Source organism: Trichoplusia ni, chromosome 13, assembly GCF_003590095.1.
Source record: "Trichoplusia ni isolate ovarian cell line Hi5 chromosome 13, tn1, whole genome shotgun sequence".
Lineage (NCBI taxonomy): Eukaryota > Metazoa > Arthropoda > Insecta > Lepidoptera > Noctuidae > Trichoplusia > Trichoplusia ni.
In genome coordinates, this window is record NC_039490.1 from 10854350 (window position 1) to 10874823 (window position 20474).

Genomic DNA, 20474 nt, shown 5'->3' on the forward strand with positions numbered 1-20474 from the left:
AGTATGTATCAAATAAACAGTTAAGTCGGAAACACGTGAAGTAATTACAGACTTGAGGAATACTAAATAACAGTTCTTAGTTAATCTATTCAGCCTATAGAAGTCCACTGTTGGACATCGGCCTCTCCCAAGAGGTATCACAACACCCATTCGCATCCGCATGACCTTTTAGGTCACCAGCCCAACGGGCTGGGGGCTGTCAAAAAAAAATATAGTATAGTATGTTTTACTAAGCAAGACAATTTTCTAACAAGAATGATTCTGAGGAAAAATCTCTAGAACTGTAAACGCAGCTGAAAACCTTCGAGAGAAGTGCTTGTCTTATTCCAGGTGACAAGGTAATAAAATGTCTGGACTGTAGTAGGTGAGGCTAACAAAATTTCTGATACGTTAAAGTTCCTGTAACGAACAACTTATGCCTTTGTTGTTACTTTTGCATGTAGTTCACAACCCTTAACAGAAGCAATTTGACTTAAAAATCAATTCTATTGTCAAGCTATAAAGATGATTTTCAAACACATCTTCCCATTAACATGTGACCTATCGTTTAATAAATGTTCTTTCTCTCTCGATCTTTCATTAATTCTATAACGTAGTTATAAAGTCGTACCAGCCCTGCAGAAGTTTGTCTCCGGCACAGCGCAAGTGTTATTAGCTTTCAGATTTGTCCCGAATTTACACTTAATCGGACTTGCGAAGTCTTTACGAAGTTCGCTGCGAACTCAATTAATACGCATTGAAATATTATTGTAGAAAGGAGGTTGTTATACATTGAATATTATTGTAATTGTTGAAGGAACGTAAAGAATTGTGGGTACAAGGGTATGTCGCAACAGTGATTTTTGAAAAGAATCAGTGTAATGGTATATTTTTTGTCTCCGTAATGGTTTAAATAAAGCTTTTAAAAAGGATGCTACGTCATCTTGCTTCAAGACCACTAGCTACAGGCACTGCTATACGATGACGATGAATCACATTAATTCACAAACTTTTCAGCGAGCGGCCGTATATTACAAGCTCAACAAAAACTCAACAATTAAACTTTTCACCTCACTCCGTCGATTGGCGTATTCGAGCAAGCAAATAGGACGAAAATAGCAGCAAAACACACTGACATCTGAAAAAGTAAATAGTCTGTAGTAAACATTTGAAACAGTTAATATTTTCAATTAAAAACAAGTTGTTGCGACGTTTAATTTCCAGTTGATACGGGTTCCGGCGCGCGGCGGTCGAAGGGAATTGGCGCGTAATTGCGCGGACGCCATACTTGTTTTACTATGCGCTCGCTGATTGGTCGGTAGCGAGTGCTCGTAGTCCGAGGTTAATGAACCGTTAGTTTGAATTTTGAATTGAATGATGTTAGGTCCGGTTAGGTTTGGGAATGAGACCTGGTTTATTGTAAATAGTATTGCGTCCTAAACGTCAGTGTTGGAGATGTATATTATGACCATAGAAATATAAATAATAAGGTAATATTAAGATTTCTATGATTATGACGCATTTTGAATTAAAATGCTTCAGATGAATTGTCGACACACCACCTACAACCTGCCGTCACATTTCATGAACTACTTTATTAAGAAACTGTGTTACTCTCAAAAGTAATTTTAAAGAAAACACGCTCTTCAGGCGATTTCTGTATTTATTTAAGCTTACCGTACACAAGCACCAATTTATAAGGGGATTATAAAAACATTCCACACTGAATATTTTTATACATTTCTTACTTTTAACTCGCTTAGTAATTACTTTCAATCATTTAGCAGTGGCGAAGGGTGAATTTTCTTAGAAGGGAAGCCGGACCAAAAAAAAACCTTACCTTGCTTGTGATGCGTGAATTCTAGTTATTATGGCTTGTATCTTATATCTTGTACGATGAATTTTCTTTAGCATTCTTATTATGAACTACATGCGTATTAGCAAAAAATGTTTTTATCCTATGATTTCCGAAATCATGCAATGATAAACAACTACGGATATGTTTTTCGGTCTGAACATGTTTTTAGATGAATTTGTAAGATTATTAATATCATTAAATCCCGTGTGGCTCCATAAGCTGTTAGAATCTGAGCATAACAAGCAAGGAAAACAAAACATTTTATTTAATTTACAATTTCCCGTGAGCCAAGGATACTTGTTGTAAAAAGAACTATTAAAATGTTTGAAAAACCCATCGCGTCGTTTATAATAAAATAATCATGTCAGGGCGAGCACGGCCTAAATGAATTACGTGCTTTTTATTTTCAAAACTCAACTTTGAAAAGAATGTTTCCTCAGTCAACAATAATCTGTCAGGCAGCATTCTACGTTCACTAATGCCGCCATGCTATCGAAGTTACTCTATTATAACATATTACTACTTAAATAACAACTGCTTCTATTAAAACTACAAACTAAAACAACTTACCTAAATACCTGCGTGAAATAGACGACTACCAAACAATATAACTAAACTGCACCACACTGCACTAACACGACACAAAACTATCACTAATTCACTCTAGTTTACACTAATTTACTCAAATAAATAAATTTCAACAATAGTACATGACCAATTCTAAATTATTATACTAATATCGAATGAAATGCAAATGGTCTGGTGAAAAAAATATAAAGTTTGACAGATAAATGACCGCGAACCAAAAGTGAAAAGAAACTATCATTCTATCCCGTTCCGGCGGACAACGAAGTTCGGTATCATTCTATCTCGTTCTGGCGTATCTCTCCGTCCCTATAACTCGAAAAATTGCGGCTTCCCTAGCTCCTAAGATTGGCACGCTTTGTGACGTCAAGGTCACGATCGGTGCAATAGAAACTTTGTACTGGATTCCTGTTTCGCCTTACGAGTTACCTTAGTCCTTACTAACGACGACCAAATGTGCGTGAGCGGGATTTATTGCGCGGTGTATAATGGTAGGCGATTTTTTTTATAGTTATTTTTAAAAGCAATTTTATTGTTATATCAGTACTATAACTTCGTAAATTATTAATTTGTTTCAATGATAATGAAAAATAATAGACACTAGTATTTTCTATATTTCGAAAGGGAAGCCGGTAGGAATCGAGTTGTATGGAGCCTTCGCCACTGTCATTTAGCATCTGGTTTCAGGAAGGAAACAATCTCGTAATTGTTTAGTAAGTGTTATTGCCTGTTTATTGCGATAATTACTCTTCGGTGACTAATTAGCTGTGGAAGTTTCTTCCGGGAACACTGGAAACTGACCAAATGTGGGCAGATAAACTGAAGTAGAAGCGCGATGATACTCTATTGGGAGTAGTTGACTCAATTTCTCTTCACTACTACGTAGTATATACGCACTATACGTACCAAACAAAGTCGCTTTCTCAGTCCCTATATCCCTTTGAAAGCTTAAATCTTCTCAAAGGATTTTAATGCGGTTGTTTAATAGATAGAGTGGTTTAAGAGAAAGGTTTTCATTCATAATTTGATAGAGAATTTAAACATAGTAAATTTTAGAGGTTTAACAATTTTTACGCTTCCAAACACTGGCTTAACCCTACGAGATGCATTAAAATGTTGTACACTACAAAAAGATCTACAAAAATCTGTACAGAATATGTCTATCTTTTAATGTCTAACATTTTTACCCTCAACGACACTTATTTCGAAGTTGTTACTGAATAAATTCTGTAGTTTATGTAAGCATTGCACCCCTGCATAGCTGTGGTGGCGCTAGTATACTACAAGCCAACACACACTCAGGTAAAACTTTCTAAAGCTAATATTTCAGTACGTGCCTGTACCTTCATATAACACTCGTATATGTAACATTAAATGGTACGCCTCACTTCCACAACCCTATGTTAAGTAGATTACAATTATGAGTAAAAGAAACAAAAAAAACCTCTATTATCCTTTTGTTAAACTTACAAACCGGTCAAGTGCGAGTCGGACTTCGAACAGAGGGTTTCGTATAAATAGTGCGAAGAAAATTTTATCGGTTGGATTACAAATTTAAGTGAGGGCTCAAAATGTTTATGTCACTAAATAAATTTATGACAACATCCAGAATTTTTTTCGCTTAATCTTTTTATAAATGATGTTTGAGGGTAACATCATTTATAAAATTTTAACTGTCGAGCCTTCAAGGTTCCTAAGATAAGATATTAGATAAGATATTCCTAAGATACAGCCTGTTGTCAGGAGGACAGAGAGCGGGGCCTCAGTTATAGGGTTAGGTCTTAACTCTCTGCGTACGGAACCCTAATAAAAGAACACAAGCTATTAACTTAAAAAGAAAATACATTATTCTTTACTTTTTACATCCTTTGCGAACAATGTATTCCTGTGTTCTGGAATATTATAATTACAATAAAAGTACTTTATGTGAAAGTTACGCGTTGTTGTAATGTTGCGCATGTGTCTCGAGGTAAAATTACAATTGTATGCCGTAAATACTTAGCTCTACAAAAAGGGCTTAGGGCACCAATGGAAACTGGTCTGAACATACATATGAATTTTCTTTTTTCTTTTGTAATTAACTTATTTGTTTTTTTAATTATAGCCTTTTTGCTCTTTGCTACATCCGCTTGGGCTGTAGTATTTAGAGTGGGTTCTATTTACTTACATATCAGGCTTTTTAGAAATCGATTAATGATGTAACAGTTTACTCACGCGTCTTTATCGTGGTTGCCCGACTAGTTTCGGGCGAGCGAGTCGAAAAGATAAATACACGTGAGTAAACCGTTACATCATTTAATAATGAATCATTTTTAGAAATCGTTTCAACGATTTCGTTCGTAATTGAAAATATTATGATTTGGAATAAAATACAGATTTACAGATTTTCATAATATTAGTATGTTCCAATTGGTTATGATCTGAATTAAAGTGATATAAACCTGTTTCGAACGTCGTTCTGTGTAATGACCTATCGGCCGCAGGATTAAATCATAGCTTTGTGAATCACGTGACTGTTGTGTTAGGTATTCTATAGTAACTATCATGTCACCTCTATGGGTTTTGGGGATATGTGGTGTAACTGAATTAAAGTGAAGATTTGCAAAATTGAGTACTGAGTGTGGATGCTAGGTATTTCGTTTGTTAGCCCTTCACCTAGATTTTCCTAAATAGCTTCAGCAGCGCAATACGTAAATAACTCATCATAAAAATAACTGTCCACAACCACCTCTAAGGTTCAAATCAGTGTTTAGTTGTATAACCAAGGTTTACTATGGCAGATTATTAAAATTTGCCGCTTTTTCTTTTGGGCATATATCACTGAACAGACTCTACCTTAAAAGTACATACCTTTAGGTGCCACTTTGATCCATTACCTGCTATACATAAGGTTCATTTTACTGTTGCAGGGCCTCGTACGTGTCGGTGCTGACGATCGTGGCGTTCTCTCTGGAGCGCTACCTGGCCATCTGCCACCCGCTGCACCTGTACGCCATGGCGGGGCTCCGGCGCGCGCTCCGCATCGTGGCCGCACTCTGGCTGGTCTCCCTGCTCGCTGCATCGCCCTTCGCGCTTTACACTACTGTCAGCTATTATGACTATCCTCCAGGTAAGTTTGTGATATATTGATAGTGGATTGGCGGATCAGATAGGTAAGTGAACAAGTATTGTGAGTACATATACGCATATGCCCAAGACTGGTTGTTGTTGGTGACAGTACTACTTACAAGGATTGAATTTTCTAGTGAAGATAGGTGTCGTCCTATTATTGAGGATATGGGTAGAGAAAAGATGTAGAAGCTAAGGCGTTGTATGTAATTGGTAACAGGACAAAAAAAATCATCTCAGATTCAACTAATTTATGGGTGGTAAGATAAAATTTATGTATGTGAACCACTAATTAATCTATCGTGAATATTGATATCATGTACTTCAATTACAATCAACCTAAAAGCACCAATATCAATATTTCTCATAAAGCCATGCACAAGACCGAAGGATTGAAATGAAAAATCTGAAGCGCTTTCATTACTTAAGGGCTTTTAGTCCATGGTTCATATAAAGCTATGAATTATTGATAATAATATAAGCAATGTCAATATAAAATTATTGATCAATTATTCAACCAGTTACGGTTGACCTTCCAACCTTTTCTATCTTACTTAACGCGACAGTTTGTACGTATGGATGTTCCTTCCCCTTTCACGCAAAAACCACTGAACGGATTTAGATGAGACTTGGTACACAGATAGTTTATACCAGGACTAGCTGTTACCCGCGACTTCGTTACCGTGGGTAGAAGTTATAAGTTATGATTTATACCTGCCCTGTTTTTTCACATTTTCCATTGTACCTATCTTCGCTCCTATTAGTCGCAGCGTGATGGTTTATAGCCTAAAGCCTTCCTCGATGAATGGTCTATTCAACACAAGAATTTTTCAATTTGGACCAGTAGTTCCTGAGATTAGCGCGTTCAAACAAACAAACAAACTCTTCAGCTTTATATATTAGTATAGATTAAAATAAAGGATAGTTTTTATCTTGCTTTTATGCTCTCGTTGGATCATTTTCGATTTGTAGCAGGCGTGCCCGCGGGCAAAAGCTGGTATCTGCACAAACTTATAGGGTCTAGACTTTATTGAATTACAGACTTGATAAATGAATTTAATATGAGATTATTCCACGTTATGAATAATTTTGTTGTTGACTTATTTTTTTTTTTTACCTTTTGAAGTTTAATTAGTCATCGTTCCTGATGAGATTGGAAATGCTAAAGGTGATTCGGGGAAGCGCAGTGCTCTCGTTAGATCGAATTTCTAGATCGATTGGAGGACCGCAGTGAGCGTGGTGATCGATACCCAAACCTGTTTTATAAAGGAAGAGGCCTGTGCCTCTGGGATATTTATAGGCCAGTATTATTTATTTTTTGAAGATGTATTGGGCTTTTTGTTGTCATTCTGGACCAGCATTTTTTATATCTTCGTCCCATGTAGTAAACAGGGAAAGGAAAGCTTTGGAGAAGGGCTTAACATGAGACGGGTTCCAGTGCAGTACAATGCTGCTGTCTATTTGTAACGTTGTACCTTGCTAGCTCTAAGAATAGGTTAGAAATTATAAAACTACAAATAATTACAATAGAATCATTATAAAACTTAACTCTAAAATTATTAAAACGCCTTAATTAAACTAAAAGAAACACAATTCTATCACTTATAAATTTAAACTACATATTAATATAATTAACTTGTCATAAATATACTACGGAACCCAATATTAATTGTTTACGCGAAGGTCCGCGCATCTATCGCGCCTGCGCATCTCTAAACAAGTTAAAAACCGGTCCCGCCGCTCGCCACTCTTCGGCTCCGCTCGGGCACATTCGTTAAATGCAAACGGCAGACGACTTAAGTGCATCAGACGTGACGGCTGTGTCACACGCTCTCAGATACCGTAACATCGTGCCTAATTAACACGTGGTTGTTCTAAAAAACAAATCCGAATCGGAAATCCCGCTGGGGTAAGTTTCCATGCATTGCTTGATAGTGTTTCTATTGTAAGGTGTTCTCCTTTGCTTAACATTCTAGCTAGAATCAGCTGTTCCTTTTTTTTCTTTTGTTGCTGGGACACTGTGACCTTTGGACCCGGCTACGTGGTCCGAGCTCTGTTAACGCTTGCCTTGTGTCTGCGCTTCCAGGATTTTATGTTCCACCTTGGACCCTCGCTTCGCAACCTATTCTACCTTGCGGCGAGTGGAAGACCGACCGGATCCTGTCTGGACTACCGGAAGCGTACCTGGGAAGGAGCAAGGCCGCCGCCAGAGCTACCCACGGTTCAGGCCAGTGTTCCCAGTTTACTTCTACGACCTCCTGATCTGGGTGTGATTGGGGCAACGGAAGTTGGCCGAAATAAAGACAAATTTCCTCAAAAAAAGATTTGCTTTATTTGGACCTACCTACCTACCTGCCGGCAAGCCTACTACCAGGCAAGTGCCGCAGTGGCGCCCAAAACGTGGTTTCTGTTGCCTAATCACATCTAGGTTCTAGACCTTTGTCAGCTGCTAGATATTCTTCTACCTACAACGTTATTGTGAACGAGACGGTGACTCAGCGAACTGGTACGTACTTTCACATTATCATACTGTACTCTTTTTCTTTTCTAATTTATTTCTGTGTCTGTGTTTTCTTCTGTCTTTCTGTTTTATGTTCATTGTTAACTGTTGCGTATTGTATACGTTACTTTTGAAGCACATAACGGTTATTATTTTAAAGAAGAAATCTACCTACATTTTTTCATTTTATTTTGAGTGCAACTAAATTGAACTAAATTTAATATTAACTGCAAATTGTAAACTATTATTGTAAATTACTGTAAAGCTACTTTATTAACTATTTCTAAATAGTTAATTACTATTAATTGTGGTTATACGTAACAGTTCGCACTATTATTTCTTTCCTTCCTCTGTTTTTTTTTCTGTTCTATAATTTTAATTTTCAGTCACCCACTGATTTTCATTTCACATCTCATTTCATTTATTTTGGGTTATTCATTTTTCATCACCACATCGTAGTTAATTTTACTTGTAAAGAACACCATTTCATTGCCATCTAGTAGTTTGTATTCTATCTCTGTTTTCATTTCCTTAATTTCCGCACTTTAAGCGTCATGGAAACCTACCCTATTAAATTCTTTTTGCTGAACAAAAACGAATTAGTGTACGAGGTGCTTATTAGAGGCGAGGAACCTGCGTCAACGGTACTTGAACTACGTAAACAAATTAATAAACTTACGCCTATTATTCCTACTTCTGACATTTGTGAATCGGGCATAGAACCGGACGTTGATATTTCGGGTGCTAGCATATCTTTAAGCGAGCTATTATCACGCGTTAAGAACCTTGAAGATAAGTTCGATAATAATCTCTTTGAACGTACTAGAGCTTTATGCAATCACCTATATCACCGTATAAAACGTTTAGATGTTTCGGATACTAAATATGCAGACAAAATAAAATCACTAATAAAACATATAACTACACTTTCGTCAAAATTAGACACAATTAATAACTCTGCTAATCCTACTAGCTGTGAGCCTGTAGTAGATGTTGTTCATCAAATTCCACCTAGTGATAATCCACCACACGTGTCGATACATTGTGACCGCTCGCATATTAGTGATCTACAAAAACTTAAATATAATGGCAAATCTTGCGTTCACGCCTTTATACAAAGGGTGAAGGAGTACAGCACGGCTAGGAACATACCTTCTTCGAAACTGTTAGCTTACGCCACGGAAATATTTACTGGTGACGCGTTACATTGGTACCGTAGTATCAGAACCTCTGTGTCTACGTGGGATGAACTAGTGGCAGTACTGGTTGAAGATTTCAGTCAGTTCGACTATGACTACCGGCTTCTGTCTGAGATTCGGCAGCGTACTCAAGGTGATTCTGAGACCATCACAATTTATTTTGCTAAAATGATAGAATTATTCTCCAGGCTTAGTAAAGGAATATCGGAACAAGAAAAACTAGAGATCCTTCTACATAACATTCGACCTTGTTATGCTAGTGTGCTGGCGTCTAACTCATCATCAATAAATTCTATTGACAGCTTAAAAACAATCTGCAAGAACTTCGAAAAAATACAGTCTATAACTTCGCAATTTAAAGAACCTCCTAGAGTTACAGGTGAAACCTTGGCTCCAGATCTTGCCTTCTCAAAATTTAATGAATCTAATTCAAATAAACATAAATTCTACAATCAACATAGATACAATAAATACAACAATCCTGATAATAATTCACCTTACACTAAAACTAATTTTAAAAATCAACATGGTAATAATAATTTCTATCATTTTAATAAAAAACCAAACACTAGTATATCTGCTATATCACAGCCTAGTTCAAACACAAAAACTGTTTTCTGTCCACGTTGTCGTAACTCTGATCATCCACTGAGTCAATGTAATGCTAACAGGTACCCTATTTGTTTTAAATGTGGAACTAAAAACGTAAAATACCCTGATTGCCCTAAGTGTCATACAATATCTAATTCAAAAAACTAACTACTGAAGATTGTCGTAATATAAAAGATGAAACTAAAGGTTCTAAAAACTTTGATGTTAACGATTGGCAAAATTGGCTATCAACTATTAAAACTTTCTTTTCAAGCTATTTTGTTACAACAATCTTCGATAAAAAACCTATAGATGATATTCGACCCTACGCAACTGTCCAGATTGGTAATATTACCTTGTGTGGATTACTAGACTCTGGCTCAGCTGCAACTATTCTAGGTAACAATTGCCTTGAATATCTAAAACCTATCGGCCTAGCTATTCATAAAGACCTAAAAACCTTCACTGCTGCAGGAGGCGAAAATTTACCTACTATTGGTTATGTTAATTTACCCGTAACATTCGAAAATCAATTTCATATTTTAAAAGCCTATGTTATACCTACTATAAAAACCAATCTCATACTCGGTGTTGATTTTTGGACAAAATTTAATCTCTTTCCAAAATTTTACAATTCTATTTCATTGCATAGTTTGTCTAATTGCCCTACTAACGTAAACACGGTCTCTGAAGCAAATGTTGTGTTACATTCCTACCATGAACTAACAGATAATCAACGTGTTACCGCTGATAATGTAATCGATCAGTTTAAGGATATTTCTACTGAAAAGTGTGGTTTAGGTAGAACTAATCTAGTCATGCATCAGATTGATACTGGAGATTCTATACCTATTAGACAAAGATACTACCGCGTTTCTCCAGAGAAGCAACGTATTTTATCTGAGGAACTGGATGAAATGCTAGCTCTAGGTGTGGTTGAAGAATGTGAGAGCCCTTGGTCTTCCCCTGTCTTACTTATACCTAAAAAAGATGGCAGGCTTAGGTTCTGTCTAGATAGCAGGAAACTAAACTCGGTAACTAAAAAGGATGCCTACAAATTACCCTACATATCTGAGATTCTAGACAACCTGAAAAATGCTAAATACCTAAGTAGTATAGACCTATCTAAAGCTTTTTGGCAGATTCCAATTTCTGAAGCTGACCGTAACAAAACTGCGTTCTACATTCCGCATCGTGGTACCTTCAGATTTGTCACTATGCCTTTCGGGTTGACAAATTCACCGGCTACACAACAAAGACTAGTTGATACCTTATTCTATGGACCTGAATTTGAAAACTCCGTATTCGTTTACATAGACGATATTGTGGTGGCTAGTCCTGATTTCGAATCCCATATTTCTCTACTTCTGAAAGTTCATAAAAAACTAAAAATGGCTAATTTAACTATTAACTTTGAGAAATCTGTTTTTTTTCGTAATGAACTTAAATACCTTGGCTATGTAATCAACTCTAAAGGTCTTCATGTTGATCCTTCAAAAATTGAGACTATTGTCAACTACCCTACACCTACAAATAAAAAAGAAGTTAAGCGATTTCTCGGTATAGCTTCGTGGTACCGGAAGTTCGTCCCTAAATTTAGTTCAATTGCTGGTCCTTTAAATAAATTAACTTCTACAAATAAAAAAAATAATCCTTTTTCTTGGACTACCCAAGCCGAGGAGTCCTTTAATAAATTAAGAGAACTATTAATTTCTGCCCCTATTCTATCTTGCCCCAATTTTAATCTTCCCTTTCAAGTGCATACAGACGCTAGCGATTATGGTGTTGGAGGCATGCTAACCCAAATCACAGAAGGAGTTGAGCACCCTATTGCCTACTACAGTAGAACCTTGACTGGACCTGAAAAGAACTATAGCATTACGGAGCGTGAAGCTTTGGCTGTTTTAACAGCTTTGGAACACTGGAGATGCTATCTCGATAATGGCATGAAGTTTATCGTCTACACTGACCATTCAGCCCTCAAGTGGTTCCTAAATCTAAGCAGCCCAACGGGACGGTTAGCTCGCTGGGGTGTCCGTCTATCAGCCTTTAATTTTGAAATTAAACACAGGCGTGGCGTTGATAATGTTATCCCTGATGCATTGTCACGTTCATGTAAAATTTCGGCTATAAATTCTAATAACATTCTACTTAATACTAATGATCAGTGGTACTTAAATATATTTAATGGTTGTCAAAATTCCCCTACATCCTTTCCTAATTACCTAGTTAAAAACAATCGTTTATTCCGTTATTCAAAAAGTAATAACCCTCTGCATAAAGAGTTCGAGTGGAAAGAAGTGATTCCTGCTGAGTCGAGACAAGCTATCGTGCTCGAAAACCACTCGAACCCAACAGCGGGTCATTTCGGAATTTTTAAAACTTTTAAACGGTTAAGTCTCAGTTATTTCTGGCCAGGCATGCATGCAGACGTTGTAAAAGCGGTCACTTCTTGCGATACTTGCGTCGCGCATAAACACCAAAATCACGCGATCCTAGGTGAAATGGGTAGACCTAAACCTTGCACTAGACCTTTCCAAGTTATTAGCGTCGACCTAGTAGGACCCCTACCCCCTACCAGGAAACTAAACACCTTTATCCTAGTTGTCACTTGTTGTTTTAGTAAGTATTGCTTACTATTTCCAATCAAGCGCGCTACCGCTGAAATTATTACCAAAATACTGGAGGAGCATGTATTCCTAATACATGGCATCCCTTCCACTGTGATTTTGGATAATGGTAAACAATTCGTAAGTACCACGCTTAAACATATGCTTGAGAAATATAAAGTCCCTAAGTTGCATTTTACACCTAAATATTCACCTCAAGTAAACACAGTTGAACGTTATAACAAAACGATAATGACTGCCATTTCCACGTTCATCTCTAACGATCATCGCATCTGGGATCTACTAGTACCTAAAATACAATTCGCTGTGAATTGTTCCGTAAATGAAGTAACTGGCTACACTCCTTCATTTCTGGTATACGGACGTGAATTAGTAACTTGTGGTACACATTATATCGACACTGATACTGAAGATGATTTAATTTTCCAACCTCGCGATTCCTACGCGGAGAACATAGGTATCCTATCTTCTATCTTTAATAAAGTTCAGTCACTACTTCTACAAGCTCACAGTCGTAATAGTCTACATTATAATTTACGCCGGAAACCGGCTGAATTTAACATTGGTGATATAGTGTGGAGAAAGACGTTTTACCTTAGTGACAAGGACAAATATTTCAATAAAAAGTTAGCACCGAAATTTATAAAATGTAAAATAATTGGTAAAAAATCTCCTCTTGTCTACGAGTTAGCTGATATGTCTGGAAAACCTCCTGGAAAGGCTCCTGGCATATCAAAGATATTAAAATTACAAATTATAAAACATAGTATCTATAAATAAATAAATCTAAAATAACTAAATTACAAATTATAAAATAAACTAATATATCTAACCTAGTCTTAATAGTAACATCTTATCTACTTAACTTATGTATTAAATATTATATCCGTTTTTTACATACAAACTTACTAACGAGAACAATTGATACTATATAATTGTTACTCTGTTTGTTAGAGTCTCAAGTCATAAACTAAAAGGCTAAAGACGGTGTGATACCTTGTATGTAAGCGTGAAGTATGAATGTTAGCCTGAACGTATTAGTAGTTTGCAGTTGGTAGTGATAGCGGATTTTTCTATTCTAAGTACGAAAAATCCTTCACTTCGCGGCGGGGTACTGTAACGTTGTACCTTGCTAGCTCTAAGAATAGGTTAGAAATTATAAAACTACAAATAATTACAATAGAATCATTATAAAACTTAACTCTAAAATTATTAAAACGCCTTAATTAAACTAAAAGAAACACAATTCTATCACTTATAAATTTAAACTACATATTAATATAATTAACTTGTCATAAATATACTACGGAACCCAATATTAATTGTTTACGCGAAGGTCCGCGCATCTATCGCGCCTGCGCATCTCTAAACAAGTTAAAAACCGGTCCCGCCGCTCGCCACTCTTCGGCTCCGCTCGGGCACATTCGTTAAATGCAAACGGCAGACGACTTAAGTGCATCAGACGTGACGGCTGTGTCACACGCTCTCAGATACCGTAACATCGTGCCTAATTAACACGTGGTTGTTCTAAAAAACAAATCCGAATCGGAAATCCCGCTGGGGTAAGTTTCCATGCATTGCTTGATAGTGTTTCTATTGTAAGGTGTTCTCCTTTGCTTAACATTCTAGCTAGAATCAGCTGTTCCTTTTTTTTCTTTTGTTGCTGGGACACTGTGACCTTTGGACCCGGCTACGTGGTCCGAGCTCTGTTAACGCTTGCCTTGTGTCTGCGCTTCCAGGATTTTATGTTCCACCTTGGACCCTCGCTTCGCAACCTATTCTACCTTGCGGCGAGTGGAAGACCGACCGGATCCTGTCTGGACTACCGGAAGCGTACCTGGGAAGGAGCAAGGCCGCCGCCAGAGCTACCCACGGTTCAGGCCAGTGTTCCCAGTTTACTTCTACGACCTCCTGATCTGGGTGTGATTGGGGCAACGGAAGTTGGCCGAAATAAAGACAAATTTCCTCAAAAAAAGATTTGCTTTATTTGGACCTACCTACCTACCTGCCGGCAAGCCTACTACCAGGCAAGTGCCGCATAATTACAATAATAGAAAATAAAGAGACCTAATATTTTTTTAAATCCTTTTGTAAATTAAGTATGTTTAGAGGACAAATATTTGTGAGTTAATTTTTGAAATACAAGACTTTTGTAATTTATTTGCTTTACATAATTAGGAATATATGATTCGACTAGTCCAGTCGGCCTCTCTTTGCTCAGACTAAGGTCAAGTGGGCAATAAAACCAGCAAGTCGATACAAATATCAATATCCACTATCCTAATAAACCTTTCAGCCATGAATAAGCTACAATCAGTACTTTCATATTCGAAGTAGAATTATTAAAAGATAAAGGGGAAAAGTTCAATATCTTCCAATTTATTGTCCTCTTTGATGATAAAAACAAAATTAAATTACACATTAACTTTTACCTCAGTCGATAGGGAATATTTGTAAGGGGAAATATACCTTCCAGTTGTTACGTAATTTGGAAAAAATATGTTCTTATGGAAACGTTAAGTAATGCCGTGGTAGTCTTCCGGTTCTATGGATGGATTGGTTTGCATGAAGTGCAGGTTCGATCCCAAAGTACCAAAGATTCTTTCAAAATTATAGGTACTTTCTTAATTATTCTGAGACACCACTAACAAATGTTAAAAAAAAATGTGAGGAAACCTGAGTTCCAAATATTGGAATCTGAAATCCGCAGTGAGTTGTCGTGGTGATCAATTCTCAAAAATTTCGACATACGGGAATAGGAAATCTTCCGCAGTAAGCTAGCGGGGTGATCAATGTTCATAACCTTCCCTATACGGGAGTAGGCTTGTGTAAAACAGTGGGACGAATATAGGCTGGTATTACATGGTATGTATCTATGTACGTTAGTAATAGGTTTTATATTGTTTTTCTGGTTATAAATAGAATTAAATTTGTGTTCAATGGATTGAGAAAGTGTTGGAATAATACGTAGATAGCAACTATTTCGTCTTCATCTGATCCGAAGGGCATCTATTTCAGATTTGTGATTCATTGGACTTTTTATACCCAAAAAATAAGTGTAATATTTCAAGGGTGTAAGTGTATGAGGTCATTTATAACGCCATTACTTCTGACCTACATATTACGATGTGATATTTTGCGAATCCCTCGAATCTTCGCATCGCGGCATCGCTACGATAACATATACAAACCGTATTCGTATTTTGCAAAAAGGAACTAAATTTTCTATAAATCTGTTCATTATTGGAAGAGTTATTGTGCATTTTCGTGAAAAAGAATTGTATAGCCAACATCATGTTATAAAATGTCATTTAATTTTGTTTCTTTTCTAACCTGCTTCAAATGTGTCATTCGTATTGTCGTATTTCTTACTTTTTATTTTTCAATCACACAGAATATGCATACATTCCTTCAGAAGTTTTAAAGGAAGATAGAACAAAATACATCCTAATCCCCATTCCCTAAAGTTCAAAATTCATTTGTCCTTATTCGTCTAGCTCTGTCTGATGCCCTTTGGTCTTGAGGTTCTCATCGTAATCCATCTGGTTTCGTCTGAGGATTACTTGACGCAAAATGAATGACCTGGTTATCCGGGAATAACCTGGTCATTTGTTACAATCAGTTTCATCCGACCACCTATATATAACAATATATAATGCCAGATAAAACATAAAATGTTATTAGATTACAATAATATTATACTATATTTTTTTTTACATAATATATGTGCTGATTTTACAAGCCAAATTAACATCCTAAAATTCTGACCAAAAAATTACTTGAAATTGAATTAAAAACCTGAAAACCAAATGTGAGAATCTACCTATTACTATAATTGTCTCTCGATAGGTTCTGGCAACTCATCCCTGGAGTCAGCCTTCTGCGCTATGCTGGAGCAGCCCTCCTGGTACCTGTGGGAGCTGAGCAGCCTGCTGTTCTTCATCCTGCCAGGAGTCGTGATCCTGGGCCTGTACGTCCGCATGGGACTCCGCATCAGGTACGTCCTGGGGTAGGTATCTGTTTAGAGTGAGTCTGTTCGTGTATTATTTCTGTTGGTTTGTATGTGATTTTTATTTAGCCTTCTTAGATATTACCTTGCTACTGATGAATAATAAATTTAAGAAGACAAAACTGGCAGAAATACTAATTAAACTTTTGTGTTTGCGTTTTTGAACAAATTCATAAAATTGTTGAATGGTGGTTTTTCGAGATTGTGGCAGAAAAGATGATTAAGGACTCTGGTTGGTTTTGAGACTAGTCGGACAATCCCGATAAATACGTGTGAGATAACCGTTGCATTATTTAATTATGAATCATCGTCACAACAGTAACTGTTATACATACAATTTTAAAAAAATGCCATTCTCATCAACATTAAAAAGAAATACAAATTCTGTCTACGACTAATGTGTGTCAAAGTAAAAGGACGTCACAAAGAAACTAACAAAGGCTGGAATACGCCGAAAACCTTTTATAAAGCCTTCGATCGTTTAGATATAAGTCAGTGGTACTGGTGGGCACCATCACCACATTCACCACTGACACATTTAATTAAACAATAAGCAGAACTGCGACATTTGTCAATAGCTAGTGACGTCTCTATCTGTCAGACATCGATAGGTATTCAACAGTTAATAGGGTCACACACACAGCCTTTGCTTGGATTCTCATGAGTAAACATGATACATTAATTAGTAAATTGTAATCAATTAATTACTTATAGTAATTACAATTTCTGAATAATGTTATAGTAGTAAAGTACACTTTCTTAATATAATTGGTTCAAGTTTTTCTAAGAGTTTCATTAGTACCAGCCATAAAAAAAGCTTGAGAAAACGCAATTGAATTGGATAAGCCATTGCTGACTTGAACGCGCACAGACACACAGACAAAAAAAAATTATTTCACTTCGGTATATTTTGTAAACCACATAGCAACCATTACTTAAAAAGATATTTAATGTGCAGACTTCAAATCTCAATTTTATAAAGTCAAAGTCAAATTCTTTATTTCAATTAGACCACTTGGCACTTTTGAACGTCAAAACAATTAGTTTTATTATTTAAAATCTCCATTGTACGTATCGAAGACTGTACTCCAGAATAAATAAAAGCCATAATCTGCAGTGTATACTTACAAGGAGTGCCATGTCAACCTCCTTTGTTCATAGAATATAAGAAACCAGTGCGTTAACTATAAATTCTTTAAGCAGGACCACTATCGTTGTAAAAGCGACACAGAGTCACGCAATATAGAGCGCCATCCCGCTTACACTACATCAACAGTCACTTACCAAGCTTAATAACCACTGAGCTCTTGTGACATTAAGACGCGGTTATCATAACGGCAGTCTCTTTGAAGTAGGTTTACCAGGACTCTGCTAACAGCTTTGTAAACAGGATACCTGAGACAAGGAATAATTAAAGTTCATTTGGGAAATATCCAAGTATTGTTAGGAACAATTAGTTGGGGAGATACGCCAGGAATGTTTGTCGGAGGCTTTGGGTAGCTCGTTGTACAATGTACATGGTATGTATTGTCTGCTATTTAGTAAATGTTTATAGTTTCTCGCAAGGATAGTAGAGTATCATAATGTTATCTACTAGCTGGCCCAGCAAATGTTGCTTTGTTTCTATACTTAAAAAGATTTTAAACGAATGAATTAAAATGTGCAGGAGGATGAAAAATAGATGTGGTCCGATCGTCTGAACTACCCAAAATACACACAAAATTTAATTACGTACATCGTGATACGAGAATTATATGAGATACTCATAATTATGATAGTTCATCGTGTATGCTGCAGTCATAGAAATCTAAATAATAAGGTAATATTTAGATTTCTATGGTTGCAGTGGAGGTTTATTGAAGGTGTTAAGAATGATAATGTTTTCAACTTTACATGTTAGTGGTGACGGACTATAGATACAAATATTAATTTAACTAAATAGGTCAATCATATTAGTGTCCTGATTGCGTTGAGGCCGGTCCAGGAAGCGGTGGCGAGATGAATTGAACGCATACAATTATAAAGAATTTGAAGTATAGGCTAGGAAAAAAAAACTTAATGCCTAGGTAATTAATAAAATATATTAAAACCCATTTCTTTTAACTACTCAGATGTAAGGCCATTTGAATCCCTTTGACGAAGTAAAACTGTATTAATAAATAAAAAATGTTTGATATAACAATAATTAATTTATTTGAAGACCTATAAAAGTACATATTGGTTCTACATCAAAGGGTACTTCATTTCTTTTGGTTACGTTTTCCAACTAAATTATATTATTACAGGAGTAAGTACAAATTCTCGATAAAACTTGAAAAGTTGATTGCTTTTATGAGTCGATTAATTAGTAGTCGCTGTTTATTTACATATTTTTTTCAAGATCTATATTAAAAGGAACTCAAACTGAGATGGAGAGTTGTTTGTTCACATTCACATTTATAATATTAGGAGGTATGTATATACGTTATGATTTGTTAGTTTTATTCCAAGAGTTTAGATACATAAAAGAATACAATACTTAATTAAACCGTGGTGGCACTAATTAGCTTAATTTAGGAAATGAAAATTCATTGTACATTGTACTTCATGTGCATTTTTAACACGTAATATAGACTATTTTTTGGCATCCGCACCCAAAGGGTAAAACGGAACTTTTAAGAGAGGTTGTGTACGGAGTCCTCTGTACCGTGAGTCCGACTCGCCCTCAGTATATTTAAATCATAAATTAGTGTCAAAATAATAACCCGTTACAATACACCTTATAAAACTTCTCATTTTTTGTTACTTCCCTCATTATATTTTCTGTCAAAACTGTCATTTATCATAAACCCCATAAATCTCAAATATGAAATTCAGGACGATTCACAAAACTATTTGCTAAAAGAATTCAAGAGTGAAATTGGATAAAATGCGCTTTAAAAGATATTTCAATACGTTTTAGATGTGAATCCGTGTCGCATGGACCGGCGTGGGTAGTGGCTGATGCGTGACCACGGACACTCAACCCGGATAACTAGGAAACTACACGTGAAACACTCTAACCTTTATAAACTCCTGCTTAGAGATAAACAATAATAAAAATAAAAGTCCCTGTTTTATGAAAACGTTACATACGTTACATTTTTGACTGAATTTGTTTCATCTATAAAATCTGATGTACCCAAACCATTACAATTGTCGAAAGGATTCAACCAATCACAATCAGTTATTTTGGAAACAGACAAATAGATAAACTGGGTTTAGCAAAGATAACAGGAAAAAAATCTTGTTTGTATGGTTATCTGAAATCAGAGGCTCAAAGCGCCTTTGACATTTCTTAAAACACCTGTGGAAAATACTTGCGCCGGTTTCCTTACGACATTTCCCTACACCTTTAGCAAGTGATAATTACTTTGCAATAAAATACACATTTCGGAAAGATATTAGTGCGTGCCGGGACTTGATCCATCGATCTTTAACTTGGCATTCTAGCAGGTCATTCCTCTGAGCTGTCAGAAAAACAACACCAATCAATCGTGTATCGCTAAAGCGAACATTAAAACTGTTGGAAAGAGAAATATTACTACTGCATATATACCTATACTAATATATAAAGCTGAAGAGTTTGTTTGTTTATTTGAACGCGCTAATCTCAGGAGCTACTGGTCCAAATTGAAAAATTATTTTTGTGTTGAATAGACCATTCATCACGGAAGGTTTTAGGCTATAAACCATCACGCTGCGACTAATAGCAGCGAAGATACAATGGAAAATGTGAAAAAAACAGGGCAGGTATAAATCATAACTTATATCTTCTACCCACGGGGACGAAGTCGCGGGCAACAGCTAGTATTATGATGTTTCTGAACCTACTAACTGTATGGAAAATGGGAAATACAAGGAAAAGATTACGTTTACGTTCTCCCTAAGAAGTGTCACGAATCAATTAACAATTTCAAATTCTTAATCTGACTCCTGCACAACATCAAACAATCTTATTTTGAATGCCTGTTTTCATAACTGCTGCGTGTAAACA

At 36.2% G+C, this 20474-nt stretch overlaps 1 protein-coding gene across 2 annotated transcripts in view; it reads left to right on the forward strand.

The window, feature by feature from the left end:
• LOC113499858 (neuropeptides capa receptor-like) overlaps positions 1-20474 on the forward strand; it is a 73309-nt gene that overhangs the window by 40333 nt on the left and 12502 nt on the right. Inside the window, exons 3-4 of one of the 2 annotated variants that reach the window (XM_026880432.1) lie at positions 5332-5531; positions 16300-16447. In XM_026880432.1, the coding sequence (XP_026736233.1) occupies positions 5332-5531; positions 16300-16447 (348 nt within the window). Of the gene's footprint in view, positions 1-5331; positions 5532-16299; positions 16460-20474 lie in introns of both variants that reach the window. The other variant, XM_026880431.1, reaches the window with a different exon arrangement.